Genomic DNA, 19,234 nt, shown 5'->3' with positions numbered 1-19,234 from the left:
ATGTTTCTAACTTACAGTTTTGACTGAATTTGCTGTCAGGGTTCCAGTTATTCTAGAAATGTAATTCCATGGTAGCTCTTGAGGGGAGGAAGGAGGGTAAAAACGGTTTGGCTATCTACAAATATGCATTTCCATATGAGGATGTTCATGTATGCCTGCCTAATTTGAACATTTACAGCTGAATGGATTGAGATGGATACCCAAATTAGAGGAAGTTGTTTCTTCAGTAGTCATGCTCCAAAGCACTCCCATTACTGCCCTAGAATTAATGGTGCTACCTAGCCTAAGTAACAAAATAGCTGCAAGAAAACAACCCTGAACTACAAATATCCTTCTTCATTGGATATCAGATTATTAGAGTTGGAAGGGACCTTGTAGAATGGACATAATCATCTAGGATTTTGTATATATTCCGCGGAGTCCACGGAGTCCGCGGAGTCCGCAGAGAGGGGCGGCATACAAATCTAAATAATAAATAAAATAAATAAAATAAAATAAATATTCAGAGAAAGAAATAATGTTATAGGTCAACGATGGTGAACCTTTTTTTCCTCGGGTGCCGAAAAAGCATGGGCGTGAGCTATCGTGCATGCACGAGTGCCCACATCCATAATTCAATGCCTTGGGAGAGCGAAACAGCTTTCTACACTTCTGATGATTTGGCAGATTGGGTTGGGTTGTACCAGATGACTTACAAGGTCCCTTCCAACTCTAATAATCTAAAATCTAGATGGTTTATAGAACTGCAGGCACCCCAAAACTCCAGCCAACACAACTGGTCTCCATAGGTGAGCACAGTAATACCTCGTCTTACGAACTTAATTGGTTCTGGGACGAGGTTCGTAAGGTGAAAAGTTTGTAAGATGAAACAATGTTTCCCATAGGAATCTATGGAAAAGCCAATAATGTGTGCAAGCCCACTAGGAAAATCCAAAACATTAAGGCTTTAAAAAAAAAACGGTGGGCAGACGAAGCTGAGGCGAATGGAGTGGGAGGAGGGACAGTGAGAGGTGGCAAGAGGTGGCAGTCCCAACAAAGCAAGGCGAAAAGAGCCTCTCTTGAGCTCCATGAGTCTTTCCCCCGTTTTTGTCCCCCCCCTGCTCATCTCCCTCACAACTTTCTCCTCTCTTGAGCTCCATGAGTCTTTCCCTCTCATTTTTGCCCCCCCCCCCACTGTGCTCATTTTCCCCATGCAGTTTGGAAGGGGGGTGGGTTGTCTCTGGGATTCAAAGCAGCGCTGGCAAAAATGAAGGGAATCCCAGCGAGGGGAGCCTCAGGGAAATCCCAGCAATACAAGAACAGGCGCTTTGGCTGGCAACAGAAGTCTTGAGGCGGGGATTCCCAGGGAAATCCCAGCGCTTTGGGGCATCCCAGTGGCGGCGGCTCGGGTTCGTAAGGTGAAAATAGTTCAGAAGAAGAGGCAAAAAAATCTTAAACACCAGGTTCGTGTCATGAAAAGTTCATATGAAGAGGGGTTCGTCAGACAAGGTATCACTGTACTATGTAGCCAAATAAAATTCTTGAAATTCCAAAAATGCATATAGTTGCAGCTCTTTTTAATGAAAGGTGTAATAAAAAGAACAGCAAACAATACTACTTGAGAAACAGGTTGGCTGAAGCAAATATCTAAGAGGGGGGGAAAAGAAATAGAAGCATTATTTCAGCCACATTTAGGGGAGAAGTTTGTCTGAGTTCACAATATATAATTCAGCTACAGATTGTCTAAAGGAGAACTACAGAAGTCTGGAGAAACATCTAATATACGGGGCACAGACGCCATCATAAAACTGATTATCAAGGAGTCTTTTAGATAGGCCTCTATTCTGCCAAATTCTTACACCAGCTTAAATTTCTTGCACAACAATTATATTTATTTGTTGGATATGTGTCCTGTTGTTTTTCCAAAAACTGAAGGCAGCTTACATGGTTATGCCTCTATAATACTGTTCTTCTGAGTCCAATTCCTCAAATCCTGTTTCTGGCAAGATGAAAAAGGAAATAACTAATAGTATGAATCATATAATGTTACACAATGGAATATTTTCCTTTTTGGACTGTATTGACTTTACATTGTGAATGGTCTTTCTTAATCATTCACAAGCTATGTCTGAAAATCAAAGGTCAAGCTGTCTTAAGGTAGTTTTCTGTGACAAAATAATTCACTAAATGAAATGTTTAGATAAACTATGCAAACTTTCTATTATGAATCATTCACTTAAAACCATCTAGATGTAAAATGGAGATCCAGATCAAAATCCACATTCTTTAAAGAAACAAAAAAAAAGTATTTGCCAATCCCTCTCTAGGCTACACTTCAGAAGTACAATACACACTTTTTCTAGGGAAGATCCCATTCATTCCCAAATACAAATTACCACCATGTATTGGGATAGCAGAATAACCTCATTTGAAACCCTGGTTAAGCCATTGCCAGTTGGTGCTTCCTATATGTGCTCCCTATATATTCCAACTCTGAAATTCCTAACCAACATTTCACTTTACAAGATAGGTCCCTGCAAATCTGGAAAGCACCAGTTTGCAAAAGACTATAATAAAAAATTATATGAGGAAAGTGATGTGGGGAGAGTGATGATGAAGTGAATGATGAAGGACATAATGAGAAAGATCAATATATTCTACTTAAGTTGTATTAGGTGGCTTTCAACTGAATGAATGAACTTCTGAAGTTATGTGTACGTCTTCTTTTTCATCACAACAAAGTCCAGAAATTATATCCAAATAAAAAACTATAATTAAATATATTTTCCTCTTTGAATAAAACAATCAATTTAACCTTTTCTGCTTTATCTTCCTTGCTGTGGAAATAATATTTATTTCTATTTGCACTTACAAATCTTTATTAACTATCACCATTTATATTAACAAAATCTATTGCATCCCCATGATCATGAGATCAAAATTCAGAAGCTTGGCAACTGATTCATATTTATGATTGTTGCTGTGTTCTGGGTCATGTGATCCCATTTTGTGACTATCTGAGAAGCAAAGTCAATGGGGAAGCCAGATTCACTTCACAACCGGTTTACTAACTTATCAACTGCAGTGATTCACTTAACAACTGTGGCAAGAAAGGTTGCAAAATGGGGGAAAACTCAATTAAGAAATATCTCACTTAACAATAGAAATTTTGGGGCCAATTGCGGTTGTAAGTCGAGGATTACCTGTAATAATGTAAAAACAAAAGGCCTCCTTTGTGGTTCTTTTTAATATGGGAAGTGCCCATTCTTTCTCTTTTTGATCAGATACAAGTGCAACATGTTTCAAATATTATAACAGACTCCATTTCTAGAAGTCATTGATAAAATAAAGCAGGGTGTACTTACATCCAGATATTCATCAAGGCCTAGCTTTGTAAATTCATACTGGAGATGAACTCTGAAGTTCATATCTTCTACTGAGTGTACTACTATGTTGATGAACTGCATGCACGCCACCTGCCAGAGAAAAAAATGGTCAGAATAAACTGTCCTATATATTTTTTGGATCTTACCACAGTTCCAAGATTACATCCAACAAGTTAGGCAAAGACAGAAAAAAGCAAAATTATGCAAATGTAATTAAATAATCTTTGCAGAAATTATATTTATCTAGGCCAGGGATCAGATCTGCCAGGACTGCCCTTGCGGGGCAGTCCTGGAAACAGTGAAGGACTGGCCCATGGTGCCTCTGGCAGCGAAAACGTAGCTCGGGAGGGCTCCATTTTCGCTGGCAGAGGACTGCAGGAGACCACTGCAGCTAAAAATAGACCCGGGATGAGTGTGTGTGTGTGTGTGTGTGTGTGTTACGCTTTCACTGGCAGAGGGTTGCAGGAGGCCGTTGCAGCCCTCCACTGCCTAGAGCCCTGGACAGCCTGTCATCATCTAGGGGTCCTCCGTATGGACTGAGAGAACGACGAGGCTCCTCAGGAGGACAACCGTTTGGCAGTTCCCCTGTTCTCGCCTTCCACTGCTGGAGACAATGGATCCCTCAATGGATTTCCCCCCGCCCCAGCCCCGCTCAGACCACCATAGGTGTCCTTAACATGAATGACATTGACACTGAACTGGCCATGTCTACTCAGGCCATGCCCCCCCCCCTCTAGCCTCCCCAAGATCAAACACAACCCTGATGCAGCCCTCAAAGAAATGGAGTTTGACACCCCTGATCTAGGCTGTTCCAGGATCCAGATTCCAAACTACCCGATTCCATAAAAAGACTTGTTAAGGGCTTCCTGAAAAGTGCTCTGCACAATCCACTTGCTTTCCAAATGATATTTGGCTCTTCCGGTTGCAATTCCTGTACGGCTCTAATTCCAAGTGGGAAAATGGATTCCTGAGCAAGGGTGAATTCAATATATTCAAACCAATTCAATTTGTCCCGCGGAGATGTCTTCAACAGGACCTTCTCCTAGGAAGTACCTAAGAGCCTCGGTGGTGCAGTGGTTAAAGTGCAGTACTGCTAGCTACTTCTGCTGATCACTGGCTGCCAGCAGTTTGGCAGATCGAATCTCACCAGGCTCAAGATTGACTCAGCCTTCCATCCTTCCAAGATCAGTAAAATGAGGACCCAGATTGTTGGGGGCAATATGCTTACTCTCTGTAAACCACTTAGAGAGGGCTGTAAAGCACTGTGAAGTGGTATATAAATCTAAATGCTATTGCTATTGCTAACTGACTACATAAATGCAATAACCATTAATAGTTACATTTTACCAAGTACAAGTGTGTATTTTACAATTCTGCGGCAGCACTGAACAAATGATAACTACAATAATCACAGAAATAATTCAAAGTTCTAAACCTCAGGAGCTTAGACCTAAATATATTCAGTTAAGCAAAGCAGCAGTGTCCAAAACACAATCAGGATACATGGCCCTGAGGTAAAAATCACTGAAGAAAGTTATTTCTTCGTTTACTATAGACTAGCTGCAGAAAAGAATGGAAATGAGATATGGCAGAATAATTCAAAAGTTTCTGTAAGTCAGGATGTTGCTTTTCCTGATGAAGTAGGCAATGACAGATCTTTCAAATTCCTATCATCGAAGAAGCTCGCATTTCACTTTGCAAGCTCTGGCTGCAAATCTGAAACCTGACTTGATACAAACCACTACAGCAAAAAAAATAATGATCTTGATTAAATCAGTAGCTACTCTGAGGGGGTTGGGGGACAAATCCAGATTTCTACACTAATCATACACCTCAGTAAGGAATATGGAGCTGTTACCTATTAAAGCAAAGTGCCTGGAGTGTTTTAAAAGCACTCCTAGCTCACTGGCTTGACAAGAACAGCTGGGTCTCTTCAAAACCTGCTACTGTTCTTTGTATCAGAAAAGGAGCTGCCCACGATTCATGTCTCGCTAAAAACAGTTTAAAGAGATCATTTCATTGACATATTGCCCTAATTGCTCAGGTTTCTGCAATATGAAGGAAGACCAAGCAAAAATTAGAAACCAAAATGGACTCAGGGGATCATCAAACAAAGTTCCCGATTCTTCTGACAAGCAGCATGTTTGCTTCATACATGAATTTAATATCCAAGCATGTTCCATTGATTCTCATCTACACCTCCCACAAAACCTTTGCATTTAATCATAGCAAGGAAGGGAAATGAAATTGATAAATCAATCAAAAGATGCAAATGCTAACTTAAAGTTTACTTATTCTTCCTTATCCTTATGTGGTACATATATATCTGAATGGTAGTTTAAAGCATCTCTTTATTCTGCAAATAACAGATCTTTCAAATTCCTATCATCGAAGAAGCTCGCATTTCACTTTGCAAGCTCTGGCTGCAAATCTGAAACCTGACTTGATACAAATAACAGATCTTTCAAATTGGTGCTCTAAAGCAGTTATTTTCAACCTTTTTTGAGCCGCGGCACATTTTTTACATTTACGAAACCCTGGGGCACATTGAGTGGGATGGCAGGGGGGGGAGCTAAAAAAAGTTTGGACAAAAAAATTCTCTCTCTTCCTCCCTTTCGCTCTATTTCTCTCTCTCTCTTTCTCTCCCTTCCTTCCTCTTTCTCTCTCTCCATCCCTCTTTCTTTCTCTTCCTTCCTTCCTCTCTTTTTTGCTCTTTCTCTCTCCCTCCCTACCTCCCTATGTCTTTCTCTCTCTCTCTCCTTCCCTCCCTCTCTTTCTCTCTCTCTCTTGCTTGCTTTCTCTCTCTCTCTCTCTCTCTCTTGCTTTTTTCTCTGGTTCTCTTTCTCTCTCTCTTGCTTTCTTTCTCTCTCTGAGCTTCACGGCACACCTGACCATGTCTCACGGCACACTGGTTGAAAAACACTGCTCTAAAGAATGCCAGGGATTTTTCTCCTTGTCCTGTTTTAGGCACAATACTGCTGGGAGAAGTGTAATTACTCAGATTTCTTTGCTCCCATTTTTCTACCAAATATTACAAAGGAAGGCAAAGGAATATCCCAGGCAGACTACTGAATAAGTTCTGAAGTTTTATACAATGCTAAGATAGTGTCAAGTTTCCTTCAAGTTGATTTTTTACTCCTGGTGACTTCATGGACTTATCTATGTAATTTTCTTAGCAGCAATATTCTTCTGGGGTGTTTTTTGTCTTTCCAATCTAGTTTACAATCCTGCTATTCACTTGAGGCCTCCCCTCCAAGTGTTAACACCATGATAGTGCTTAGCTTCTTTGTTCAGAAAAGGTTGACTGGATGCTTGGCTGAAGAACGACAAATATTCACATGCTTAATACTTCTTGAAGTGTGACAGAAGAACATTCATTTTCATTCTTCTACTCCAAATGCATTTTGTCCCCTTCTCCTGTTCTTTTGGTCTATTTAGTCACAACTCCATTGTTAACAGAGTTCATAAATTCTATTAAAATCCAATTGTGCCTTAGAATTCTGTTCCTCTCACTCCAAAAAAGAACCTGATATTCTGGGGATGGGATGGGAATATGAAAGCTGAGGGAGAAGTCACACATTTGTAAGTGAAATATATGTACACACCTACCATGAAATCTATATTATTATCTTCATTTCGAAAATGCTCCATCAACTTCTCAAATCGCTGTTTTTCCCCACAAACCTGGAAAGAAATTTCAGAGTGGCTCTATTACTGTATCAGTTTAACATGCTATAACATCATCAAACCATTTTAACATTAAAATATACAGAATCAGAAGGAATGTTGCTCATGACAAATAGATATTGACAACTGGTTCATCCATTAAGGCAAGGAAGAGTTAGCGATAAAAGGAAACCAGGCCGCCAAAGAACACAGTGGCTGGACACAATCAAAGCTGACAGCAGCCAGAGCGGAAAAACTCAGTGAAGTAGTGCAAGATCGGAAGATGTGGACAGACCTAGACCACAGAATCTCCAAGAGCGGACATGACTGAATGGATAATATCATCATCATCATCAAACTACAGTCCAGTACCGAAAGGAAAAGCCTTCAATTCACATATTCCCCCTTCAAAATTAGCAATATTTTTTACTTACACCCACACTTATTTGGATTAACTTCAAGTCAAAGGGAGAAACAAAATATCATTTAAAACTGTTGACCGTATTACAAGAGAACATAAAGAGTTATCATCTTAAAATGCTATTTCATACCAATGGTTTTAAATATCCCAAATGGGACATTTTGTCAAAACATTCTCAAGTGTATGGTGCATAACGCTTTGAGAAACCGGTATCTATTTATTTACTTAATCTAATTTAGACACTGTTCCAATCATACTGACTCTGATAACCCATATACAAGACAAAAAACAAAACAAAACAGGGAAACAATCCAATAACAATGGTGCCTCTCAATCTAATGGGCCACTTTTGTGCACCTCTGTATGTTTTTAAGAAACAAAAAGCAGAGAAGCAAGCATCTCTTTACATGGTACATTCACATGCGTAGACAGAAAGCAGCTGTTCACATATATACATACGCATCCCAAAATAAGTTTCCAGACTAATATACTGTATTCACTCATACTGCCTTGTCATATGGAAGACATGAAAAACTTTGGTGTCTATCTTCAACTACTTATAATAAAGAGCATTGGGGGGGGGGGGGGGCAGTTGCAGCGAAATGGTGCGTGTGACCAGAAAAATAAACCACCCATTTTATGTCTCTTATAAATCTCATCCAATGCCCCTGTGGTGTTTTTTTTATGGCCTAGTTGGACTTTCTGTTCCGATGTTGTTGACTACCCCTGATTATTTTTTTAGAGGATTTTTAAAATGAGATTTAGAGATTATAGATTTTTTTATTTATAGTTAATTTTAACTGTTGGTACTTAGGAAATTATTCTTAACCCTGGCTTTAACAAATGTATCATTTCATCAATTGCTGAATGAAATAGGAAAAAGAAGAAAATTGACCATTTTTCCCCAATAAAACCAAGGTTCCAGGCATAAGTTACCTGCTGTTCTTATTAGACTTCAGAATTAATAATTTGTCCCAAAATAATTTGATGATCATGTGTAATACAGTTTCTAGAAATTATTATATGCATAATTAATTATCAGATTGACCTGTAACCTGAAACACATTTTCCTTCCTTCTGTTTGTTTGTTTGTTTATGCGGTTGTAAATATTGTTGACATGATTTTAAGCACAGTAAATTGAGAGTACAAAATTTCAGTACAAGTTCCTTTTTAGTAAATGTGTTTGGAATAGGAATGTTCATGAAAACAGAATTACAATTGCCTATTTAAATATGGCAGATAATATTTTCAATACGTTCTTTTTCACAAGAGCTATAGATAGGCCAACATGCAGCTGCCAAAAGAATTACAAAAGGAGTAATAATACCTGATATGACTTGCTTTTATACTTGCGAAAAACAACTGTTGTGATTGTTAAGTGTGCTGAATGATATGGAATGAGATTTTGTGTGAATGGGGCAATCTGATCCTGCAATTTGAAATACTTGGAACATGTGTGTGTCATAAAGAAATAGGAGACTAAAGAGGCAGCCATGCTCCAATCCTTTTCCCTAGCTATTACTAACAATACCTGATGGGGGAGAAAACCTGAGAAAAATCAACATATGAAAGTGTGAAAATGATCCATTGTTAAATTGCTTATTTAAACATTAACATAGCATTTTCCTAAATATTTAATTATTTATTTATTCCCTTCCTTCCTTCCTTCCTTCCTTCCTTCCTTTCTCTCTCTCTTTTTCTTTATTTGCTTTTCAGTATGATAATGTCACAATGATCGACCATTGCCTGTTTTTTTGAAGGACAGGCAGTTTGAATCCGTTGTCAACCTTTTTATAACTCTCTACCTTTCTAGTTAGCTTAAATATACTTTTGTCTTTTATTTTGAATTTTTTAATTAAAAAATTTAAAATATACTTATTATTTATAAAACTACCCCGGCATACTCTTAATTTGAAAAAAAGGGAAGCATTGGCTACATGCAGGTGTATTTGTGCTAACCAGTAATGGCAGAATTGTACCCAACATATTATAGCACCTTCAAGTATTTATTTATTTATTTATTAGATTTGTATGCCGCCCCTCTCCGCAGATTCGGGGCAGGTCATAGGGGCGGGTCGTAGAAGTCATAGGGGTTTTATTGGGGGGGGGGAGTTTTCATCAGGGATAAATTATTTTATTAATGAAATTTTATTTAAAAATAATCCAAATTTAGATTTCTGAATTAAATAATGTATAATAATATTGTGATTAGCAATATTATATGGTATTCACTACTGGTAAAGAGTTTTACCACTGGAAGAAGAGTATTTTTATAATTTAAGAAAATCAAAATTGAACTCATATAAGCCTAGAGCAGACCTTCAGAAAAGAAAAAAAGAATATAATGTATTGTGAAGCTTCAGCAGGGTTGATTATAATGAAATAAAACAAAAGTGAACTCATGTCACAATATTTAAGATACTGCAATATTTTTGTAATTTATTTATCCCAGGATGTTTTAAAGGGAGGATTAAATTAGATTAAACTACTGGAACCAGTTCCAAATGTCTGCTTGACTTCCTGCCTATTCAGCTGTTCATAAATAAAAGTTAATGGGTCTTCATTTATCATTCTAATAAACTAAAGACCTTCCCTCTTCTTTTGACGCTCTAGGGATAAAAATATTGATGTGTACAGAGGTTGGTTCGGATTGGTTTGGACTGGTTTCCCCAAACTGGTAGTGACCCACTGGTGAAATCACAATGGCACCATGGAAATGATTTGGCCAGTGCCAGTCCATGGTGGCCATTTTTCTTTCTAATTTTTTGGAAATTTTATTTCTTATTTATTTGCTTGTTTGTTTGTTATTAGACTTCTAATAAGAACAACATACCACATCGTAAATGCAGGCAATGTATGTGAATATATATATATATAACCCTTCCCTGGTACAGAGCTGAAGGGATTGGATACTGTAGCCTAAAGGATAATTCTCTGCCTTACAAGACAAAGGTTGCAGGTTCAAGTCCCAGTGGGTATGGCTAGTTGATGAGGCCAAAATAAGGCCGAAATAGATCTATCCTAGTCTCCCTTAATTTTCAAATTCAGCTTAAACATGTGACACATACAGATAGAATTGTCGGCTATCAATAAAATTAACTGCCTTGGAAATGGCCCTGGGTTGGGCCGAGAGGCAAAAAAGGAGCTGTGATGTTCCTTCAATATACCAGGGTGATTCGACACAAAATGTAACCCTTCCCTGGTACAGAGCTGAAGGGATTGGATACTGTAGCCTAGAGGATAATTCTCTGCCTTACAAGGCAAAGGTTGCAGGTTCAAGTCCCAGTGGGTATGGCTAGCTGATGAGGCCAAAATAAGGCCGAAATAGATCTATCCTAGTCTCCCTTAATTTTCAAATTCAGCTTAAACATGTGACATATATATATATATATATATATATATAAATTTTGTATAATTCTTTATATATATATATATATATATATATATATATATATATATATATATAAAATTATACAAAATTCATTAAAAAATTTAAAAACCCATATACAGTCATCCACATTCATCCAATTCAATCATTCACAACATCGGCTGGAGACAATCTCATCACTCACAACCCCAATGCCTGCCATAGAGTTAGGTCTTCAGAGCTTTACGAAAGACCAGGAGGGAGGAGGCGGTACGGCTGGGGCCGCCACAGAAAAGGCTCTTCCCCTAGGCTCCGCCAGATGACATTGTCTGGCCGGCGGGACCTGGAGAAGGCCAACACTGTGGGACCTAACTGGCCACTGGGATATATGAGGCAGGAGGGGTCCCGTAGGTAGTCTGGTCCTAAGCCATATAGGGTTTTGTAGGTCATAACCAGCACTTTGAATTGTGCCCGAAGACCAATGCAGCTCACGGAGTGATGTTGAAATGTGAGCAGATCTTGGGAGCCCCACAGTAGCCCATGCGGCTGCATTTTGCACAATTTGCAGTCTCCAAACACTCTTCAAAGGCAGCCCCATGTAGAGAGCATTGCAGTAATCGAACCTCGAGGTGATAAGGGCGTGACAGACTGTAAGAAGTGACTCCTTGTCCAAATAGGGCAGCAACTGGTGCACAAGGTATACCCATGTGAACACCCTCCTTGCCACAGCTGAGAGATGGTCTGTGGATTGAGGAGGACAACCAAGTTGCAGACCCTCTCTGAGGGGAGTAAAGACTCCCCCCCTGGGTGATGGACAGACAGATGGGATTGTCCCTGGGAGGCAAAACTCACAGCCACTCCATCTTGTCAGGGTTGAGTCCATCCAGACCTTGACAGTCTCTAGACACTGGCACATTACCTCCACTGGTTCACTGAGTTGACATGGGTTGGAAATGTATAGTTGAGTATCATCAGCATACTGATGGTAACTCACCCAGTGTCATCAGATGATCTCACCCAGCGGTTTCATGTAGATATTAAACAGCAGGGGTGAGAGGACCGACCCCTGAGGAACCCCACAAGGAAGGAACCTAGAAGTTGACCTCTGGCCACCTGCCAACATGACTGTGACCAGCCAGAGAGGTAGGAGGGGCCCCTAACCCCTCCAGCCAGCGCAGAAGGCTAACATGGTTGATGATTAAAAAAAAATACTTTTTCTTCTGCACATGTGCAGAAGCAGAGTTTCTGGCACTGTGCATGTGGTCACCATCTTGTTTACAGGTTGGGGTTTCTTTAAAATATTTTATTTTATTTTTGCCACTGTGCATGTATGTGCCTGCAAAGTGCATGTGCTACCATGAGGAGCAGCCACAAGGCATGGGAGGAAGCAAACGGGCAGTGAAGTAAGTTACAACCCACCCCTGGTGTGTGACAAATGCAATGTATTAAATCTATGATGGGGGGGACATATATTAATAGACACAAAATAGCTAACTTTTTTTCAGTGACAATATATTTAGATGCTTTTCTGGGCCAGCTTTATTCCTGCAATAAAGGTAAAGTTCCTCCTAAACATTTGTAGGACAACCACATATTTTCTCTCAAGAAACTCCTTTCTCTTCTGTTTCATCAATCTTATAATTTTCCAGCACTTAAACTAAAAAACTAAACTAAAAAATTTTGATGGAGAAAAAATAAAAAACTTTTTGCAAAAAAAAGAGCTGGCATATGAAGGAAAGATCAATTGATATGATTTAAGCTTTGATTCATGTGGTGAATGTTTCTATAACAAATATGCATTACAAAGCATAGTAGCTTCACTTTAATCAGGATGCCTTTGTTTTGAATTGTGTTTAAACTGGGTGTTGCAAAGAGGAGTAAGACATCCATATGTCCACAACATGAACAACCAGTTGTTTCAGAGGCAGAGGTCAACCACCAATCTGCCACCAACTTTATCCAGAGAACTTGTGCTAAGCAGGCAGCTCCCTCTGTCACAACTGAATAATTTACCTCTTTAAAATTGTCAAAGGCAGACAAAATGATTTCGTGTCCTCCTCTTACGAGACAAACAGCTGCCAGCAGTTCTAAGACCAACGCCTTTGTTCTGTGCAGAGAAGGGAGAGAAAACCCATTAGAACCATGTGATGACTCAGCTTTTGAAAGAGAGACACAGTGACATCTGAAAATAATATTCTGAATTTTGCTCTTTCAAAGGCCTATTTCTGCCAACACCTTTTTTTTAAAAAAAAAGAGACATACAAATTATTCAATACTTTCTTAAGCCTTGCATTAAAATCTCCTGAAATTTTTACATGAATGCAAATAGAATTTACAAAATCATTCCTAGGCCTATTAATGTCTAGAAAATACAAAGTTTAGAAAGTATGGCTTTCAGAGGCAGAACGGCATATAAATACAGTTCTTGCAGAATGATTTTTAATTTAAAAAAAACAAAAACAAACAACAATAGCCATCACACAAAAAATTAAGCACAAAAGAGAGGTTTACCTGGGATTCTTGTTGTTCAGACTTAGTGCAATTTCATTAACGGCATGGGGGTGCGACATGACCATGTTGAAGCCATACTAAAATAAAAACAAATTTCAGCTGCTGCAATGTTTTGTTTTAAGGTAAAAAAAAAATAAAATAGAAAGCGACTCTCATACATTTATAGCGGTACCTTTGCATCCATAAAGACTGGCTTGTGTGAAAGGTATGTACCCAATCTATTACCATCTTTAGCAAGCAAAATTACTTATTGCTATGGCCAATTGGCATACATTAAATGACTTATTTTTAAAACACTGTAATGCATAGACACAGTAGTAGCTATCACATGTCCCTTCCTTTCCTCAAAAAACAAGCAGCTTTCCCGGCTATTGCCCTCCTGATTGTGATAGAGATGGACAGTTGCTTCCTTCCTAACACCAAAAATAGCACTCTGATTGAGCACATCTACTCTGCTTCAACGGCAATAGAAGTGGGGAGTTCCCACACACACACACACACACACCATTTCTGCTCTGAGGCCTGAAATGATGCATACAGGTGGTCGTCGCTTAACAAAGCTTCTCCAGCAACTGTTTGAACTTATGACACTGCCGTGTCCCACAGTCATTTGATTATCATTTGCAGCCATCTTTGCTGGCTTTCCACAAGCAAAGTCAAGCAGGAAGCTAGCAGACGATCACAAATGGTGACCGTGTTAAATTAACGTTGTGTTTACATCACAGGATTCACTTAACAACCACAACTAGATGTGCCAGAGTTTTCAGCAGTAAGCAAACCAATCAAGTAAAATTGCCCTTCGGGGCCACGTTGCATAGATGTGGAAATTCCAGTCCAAATTACCATCATTAACTGAGAATTACAGTGGTACCTCGACATACGAGTTTAATTCGTTCCAGACCCGAGCTCGTAAGTCGATCAACTCACATCTCGAACGAATGCCTTTAGACTTTATTTTTCGCGCCGAGATAACTGGAAGGAAGGAGATTCTTGCGCCACCTAGTGGAAGCTCGGCTCGTATCCCGAATTTGAGCTCGGGTGTCGAACAGAAATTTCGCTCGCATCGTGGCTCGTAACTTGGAATACTCGCATGTGGAGCAGCTCGTATCTAGAGGTACTACTGTACTTGTATACAGATAGTCCTCGACCTACAACCGTAAGTGACACGTGACGGTGTTTCACACTGCAGCATTCCCCCATGGTTATGAGATCAAAATTCAGACACTTGGCAACTGGCTCATATTTATGAAGGTTGCAGTGTCTTCAGTCACATGATCCCCTTTTGCGACCTTCTGACAAGCAAAATCATTGGGGAATCCAGATTCTCTTAACAGCTGGGTTACTCACTTAATCACTGCAGTGATTCACTTAAGAACTATGACAAGATAGGTCGTAAAATGGGGAAAACCCACTTCCAAAGTATCTCCTGTAGCAACAGAAAATTTGGGCTCAATTGTGGTTGTCAAGGACTACCTGTATATATATATTTTCACATGTCATAGAAGTTCTAATTTTTTATTAAAAAAAAAATCTTGAAGAGTGGGGGTTTCCCCCCTCCCCCTTTGACTAAGAAACCTCATTATGGCCATGTTTCAAAATCTTCACCCACCAAAGAATTTCTAAAATTCAGCTACCTGGTAATTCATGATGGCACGCAAACACATGATGCAGACATGAACATCGTCCTTTTTACTCACTAATCTTGAATTTTTAAGAGTCCTTCTGCTGGGCAAGGTGTTATACCTATCAACAAAAAATAATTAAGTCAGCTACTAGGTATTAATCAATTTTTTAAAAACCACCAGATTTTTTTTTAAAGCTCTATAATCATCCAGACAATGCTGATAATCAATCTTCGTAATAACCAATAGTGTTAATTACATTTTTCTTCCATCGACTTTCAATTGCTGAAAAAAATGCATTCCACAGCAAAGTAAATTTTCTCTGAGACGACACTGCAGTGAAAGATCTTTTGCAATAATCATAACTGCAATATATTATTTTATTATAGATGAAGAATTCTAAGGGCTTTGAGATCAGCACTGAGGTGCTAGAATATAATGATTCCCGGTTTTCCATTTCCGTGGAAGTCTTGCCCTCCACTACCGTTTTGAGATTAAGGAAAGAGATTTCTTTGCAAAAGGAAATTGAGTTCAGAAAGGCATGAACTCATTTGCCTTTTACTTTACTTTTAACAAGGGGTCTGTCAGATCTTGGCATTCTGTCAATGTGTACTATCTACATAATTAATCACTATTGTGCTGCTTAATATCCATCAAAACCACACGTTTATTCAGAGTACCTTTATATGTCAGTCTCTAAGAATCACTCATCCTTCAATTATATACAACTGAACAAGTCAGAATTGTTTTATTATTACTTGATGTTTTTAAGTGGTTATTTAGCCTTCTTGAGCCACATGGGTAGGCACATAAATCAAAATAAATAAGCTAATAAAACACTTCCTTATTGAGAATATTTTACCAATCTATTCCATAATACAATTACCCTATCTGGTCTCATAAAAGATTAGTTAGGTCAGAGAGATCAAGAAAGTTGGAAAAAAAACTTTCTGGAAAAAGTATCCACATTTGTGTTCTCCACTAAGATGTTAAGAGTTGAAATGACAAAAATAACTTTCTACATAAAAAATAAATCTGATTCAGAATTGAACACTAACTGGAAACCATTCTTAGGTCCTAATGTTATGCCTCAAACAAAACGTTGAGTTTCTTATCTACAGAATTACTATAGCTATACCTACTGATCTAATTTGCTGCTTACTGTTTATATCAGGGATCCCCAAACTTGGCAACTTTAAGAATTCTGGGAGTTGAAGTCCACAAGTCTTAAAGTTGCCAAGATTGACGACTTGATTTTTTTAAATCTTCTTAACATAATCCATATTCCCATAATAATAGACATAAAGCCATGTCCAGGGGTAAAATGTTTCCAGTTCACTCCTGCCTGTCAGTCATCAGAGAGCCAGTCAAAAAGGCAGTGTGAGGCTCCGCCCACCCGCCTGGATGCCACCATTTGGTTTCTTTTACCCTATTCGCATGCGCAAAGAGTAAAAGAACCCAAATGGCGGCATCCGTGAGGGTATCGGTGCCCCGCTCTGCCTTTGTAACCAGCTCTATGATGACCAACTAGCACAAGTGAATTGGGAGCATTTCCCTCATGATGAGACTATTAAAGCAGATATTTCAGTCTCTTAAAAGTTATATTTTAAATGCAAGTTTCAGAAAATGTTTCAAAGCACTTATTTTGTTCTCTTCTAAATGCAGTTTCTTGAGGCAGAATTCATTCCCAGAGATTCCAAAGTAGTATGGGCTGGGGAATTCTGGGAGTTGAAGTCCACACATTTTGAAGTGGCCAAATCTGAAAAACACTGGGTTAGAAGCTTAACTGCATCCACGGGCTGCATTAACCTCTCCTTCAGGCAGCCCTTTGGGTCTATGCCTAACTCTCCAAGGGGTTCCATCTGCTAATTGATTTCCCATTCATGGAAAACACACTTTGTGTGAGAAAGAGCACTGGCAAGAGCTTTTCCAAACCAATCTCTGACCTAATTCCAGCACAATGGAGTTCATTACATCCAAAGCCATTAGAAAAAATAATACTTCTATTAGCACGTTTATCTTCAGTGTCAAAAACAAAGAGGTACTATTCAACCTTGCCAAACAAAACCTAATTATTCTAAAATGGGTTTAAGCTTTCATATTTCACAATGAAGATAAATATTAGCCATTATACTAACTCATTCTGTAATGAAGTTCAGATGACCAGGGAGCAAGTCTTATGAAAGATTACAAAGCCAAGACGTATTGAAATGGGTTAGAATGACCAATGTCTCAACATCTAGAATCTGAAATCTTTAGAATAAGGAGAATATTAATGAATATACAGAATGATCCCAATCCTACAAATTTCCATTGGCAGCCAGCATCATGCAATCTCAAAAGTGTAAGCACTTTATATTCTAGCCTTTCCAACTCAGCGGTTGCCATAATCCAGCAGATGACAAGGCAGTTCATGTCCTTTACACTTGGTTGAACACCGAATAAAAAAAATGCAGCAAAACTAATTTCAAAGCTCACTTCCAGAACTGTTTGGAGAACTGCAATTGACACGGGCATTGGAATTACCCCTGCAGTTTTACAGTAAGAGTCACTGTTTCCCTCAAATGACATTGCTGCCTGCAAAGCTAATATATTAAAAAAAAAATCAGAACACTGTATGTTAGCTGAGACTTAAAATTGCAGGAAACAGACACTGCAAGCAATTGGGAGCTCTTTTTGGCCTAAAATAAATGAGACTGTATTCTCTTCATTGAACATCCATTAAAGTGAGAAAAACACGTCCTGGAGAATCTTACACTTGAGGTACACAAATAGGCTGTGCATCTTAGAACAATACAACCCAGCACTGTGGCAAAAATAAACCATTTCCAATTCTAATGTTAACCATTTGGATCAGGTTACATTTAATTTTGCGAAAACGTGCCTACATGTATTTGAAACACTCAAGAATTTCCATCAATTGCCCTATCTACGTGCTGCTTTAAATGGAACCAGCATGTAGATAGGGCAATTGATGAAAATAGGAGCAATGATGTATGTTCGGTTTCTTGAATTATTCTAAAGGAAAAAAGGCTGGATAAAAGTAGATAAATAGATACCGTAGATAGCTGGGTAGGTGGGTGGATGGACAGACAAATAAAGTAGATAGATGGACAGGCAGGTGGATTTGTATGCCGCCCCGAGTCTACGGAGAGGGGCAGCATACAAATCTAATAAATAAATGGGTGGGTAGATGGATGGATAGATGGCTGGATGAATGGAGTGGAAAGACCGACAGACAAATGGAATTTGAGTGTAAAAACAAAAATTAGAACTTTGCTAGACTATAAGCTGAAGCAATGCCAGAGGCAGCTAGGTGAAGAGTAACTCTGGAGGCAACTGAAGTTGTACAGCACAATGAATCATTTGGATGATATTTGGTATGGCTAAGTGTGATAGAGAAAGGAATCCCAATGAAGTGGCCCAGCTTAAATAAAGAGATAAATAAATATGACATGAGAAAAAAGAGAAAAAAACAATGAACCTGAGAAAGAATGAGAAAGTGATAGAAACTGAAAGTAATACTGAAGATAAACAATGTTTTCAGAAAGAAGATACAATAAAACCAAAACCAGAAAGAGTGAATTAGTCTGCATCTGAATTCTGCTTTTCAGCAACAAATGCAGATTCACAAATATTGAAAACATGTGTTGGCCTTACAACAACTAATTTATTGTTTTTTAAAAAATATTTTGTAAAAATGCAGCATTCCAAAACCGTGAGTACTGTTCAAGTATATTTCCTAAAAATTACCGTATTTTTCAGTGTATTAGACCACCCTTTTCCTCCTCCAAATAGGCTGATAATTAGGGTGCGTCTTATACATTGAATGTAGCTTTTTTTCCCCAGCCCTAACTAGCTGCTAACGATCTTCCCAGTTCTTACCTTGCAGTCTCTTTCATTGTTTCTCTCTGTGAATAATGTTTTCCAAGCCCTAAGTCTTTGCAAGGTTTGTTTCATTACTCTAACTTACTCTGAGTAAGTTTCTTTCCAGCCCTAACCAGGTGCTAACGATGTTCCAAGCTCTTACCACTTGCAAGCTCCTTCATTGTTAATCTCTGACAAGAATGTATTCCAAAACCTGTCTTTGTAGGGGGTTTTTTCATTTACTTGCTCCAGATATTTTTTTCTAGCCCTTGCAGGTGGGCAGCATTTTGTACTGACCAGTGATATCAAGACATTATCAAAATGGAAAGCGCTAAAGTTGGCCAATTAAGGGAAGAAATCTAAAAGCTTGAAAACGTATTTTGCCTTTTAAGTTCCACAAACTACAAGAACCAA

At 38.7% G+C, this 19,234-nt stretch overlaps 1 protein-coding gene across 4 annotated transcripts in view; it reads right to left on the bottom strand.

Annotated features, from left to right (window-relative positions):
• The window catches only part of FMNL2 (formin like 2), a 192,123-nt gene that overhangs the window by 39,728 nt on the left and 133,161 nt on the right, over positions 1-19,234 (bottom strand). For all 4 annotated transcript variants that reach the window (XM_070731526.1, XM_070731528.1, XM_070731525.1 and 1 more), the window contains exons 7-11: positions 14,966-15,074; positions 13,332-13,408; positions 12,834-12,927; positions 6,975-7,049; positions 3,345-3,455 (exon numbers count right to left, since the gene is read on the bottom strand). In XM_070731526.1, the coding sequence (XP_070587627.1) occupies positions 3,345-3,455; positions 6,975-7,049; positions 12,834-12,927; positions 13,332-13,408; positions 14,966-15,074 (466 nt within the window). The remainder of the gene's footprint in view (positions 1-3,344; positions 3,456-6,974; positions 7,050-12,833; positions 12,928-13,331; positions 13,409-14,965; positions 15,075-19,234) is intronic.

This window comes from Erythrolamprus reginae, chromosome 1, assembly GCF_031021105.1.
Source record: "Erythrolamprus reginae isolate rEryReg1 chromosome 1, rEryReg1.hap1, whole genome shotgun sequence".
Classification (NCBI taxonomy): Eukaryota; Metazoa; Chordata; class Lepidosauria; order Squamata; family Dipsadidae; genus Erythrolamprus; species Erythrolamprus reginae.
This window is presented reverse-complemented; position numbering and strand designations above follow the sequence as displayed.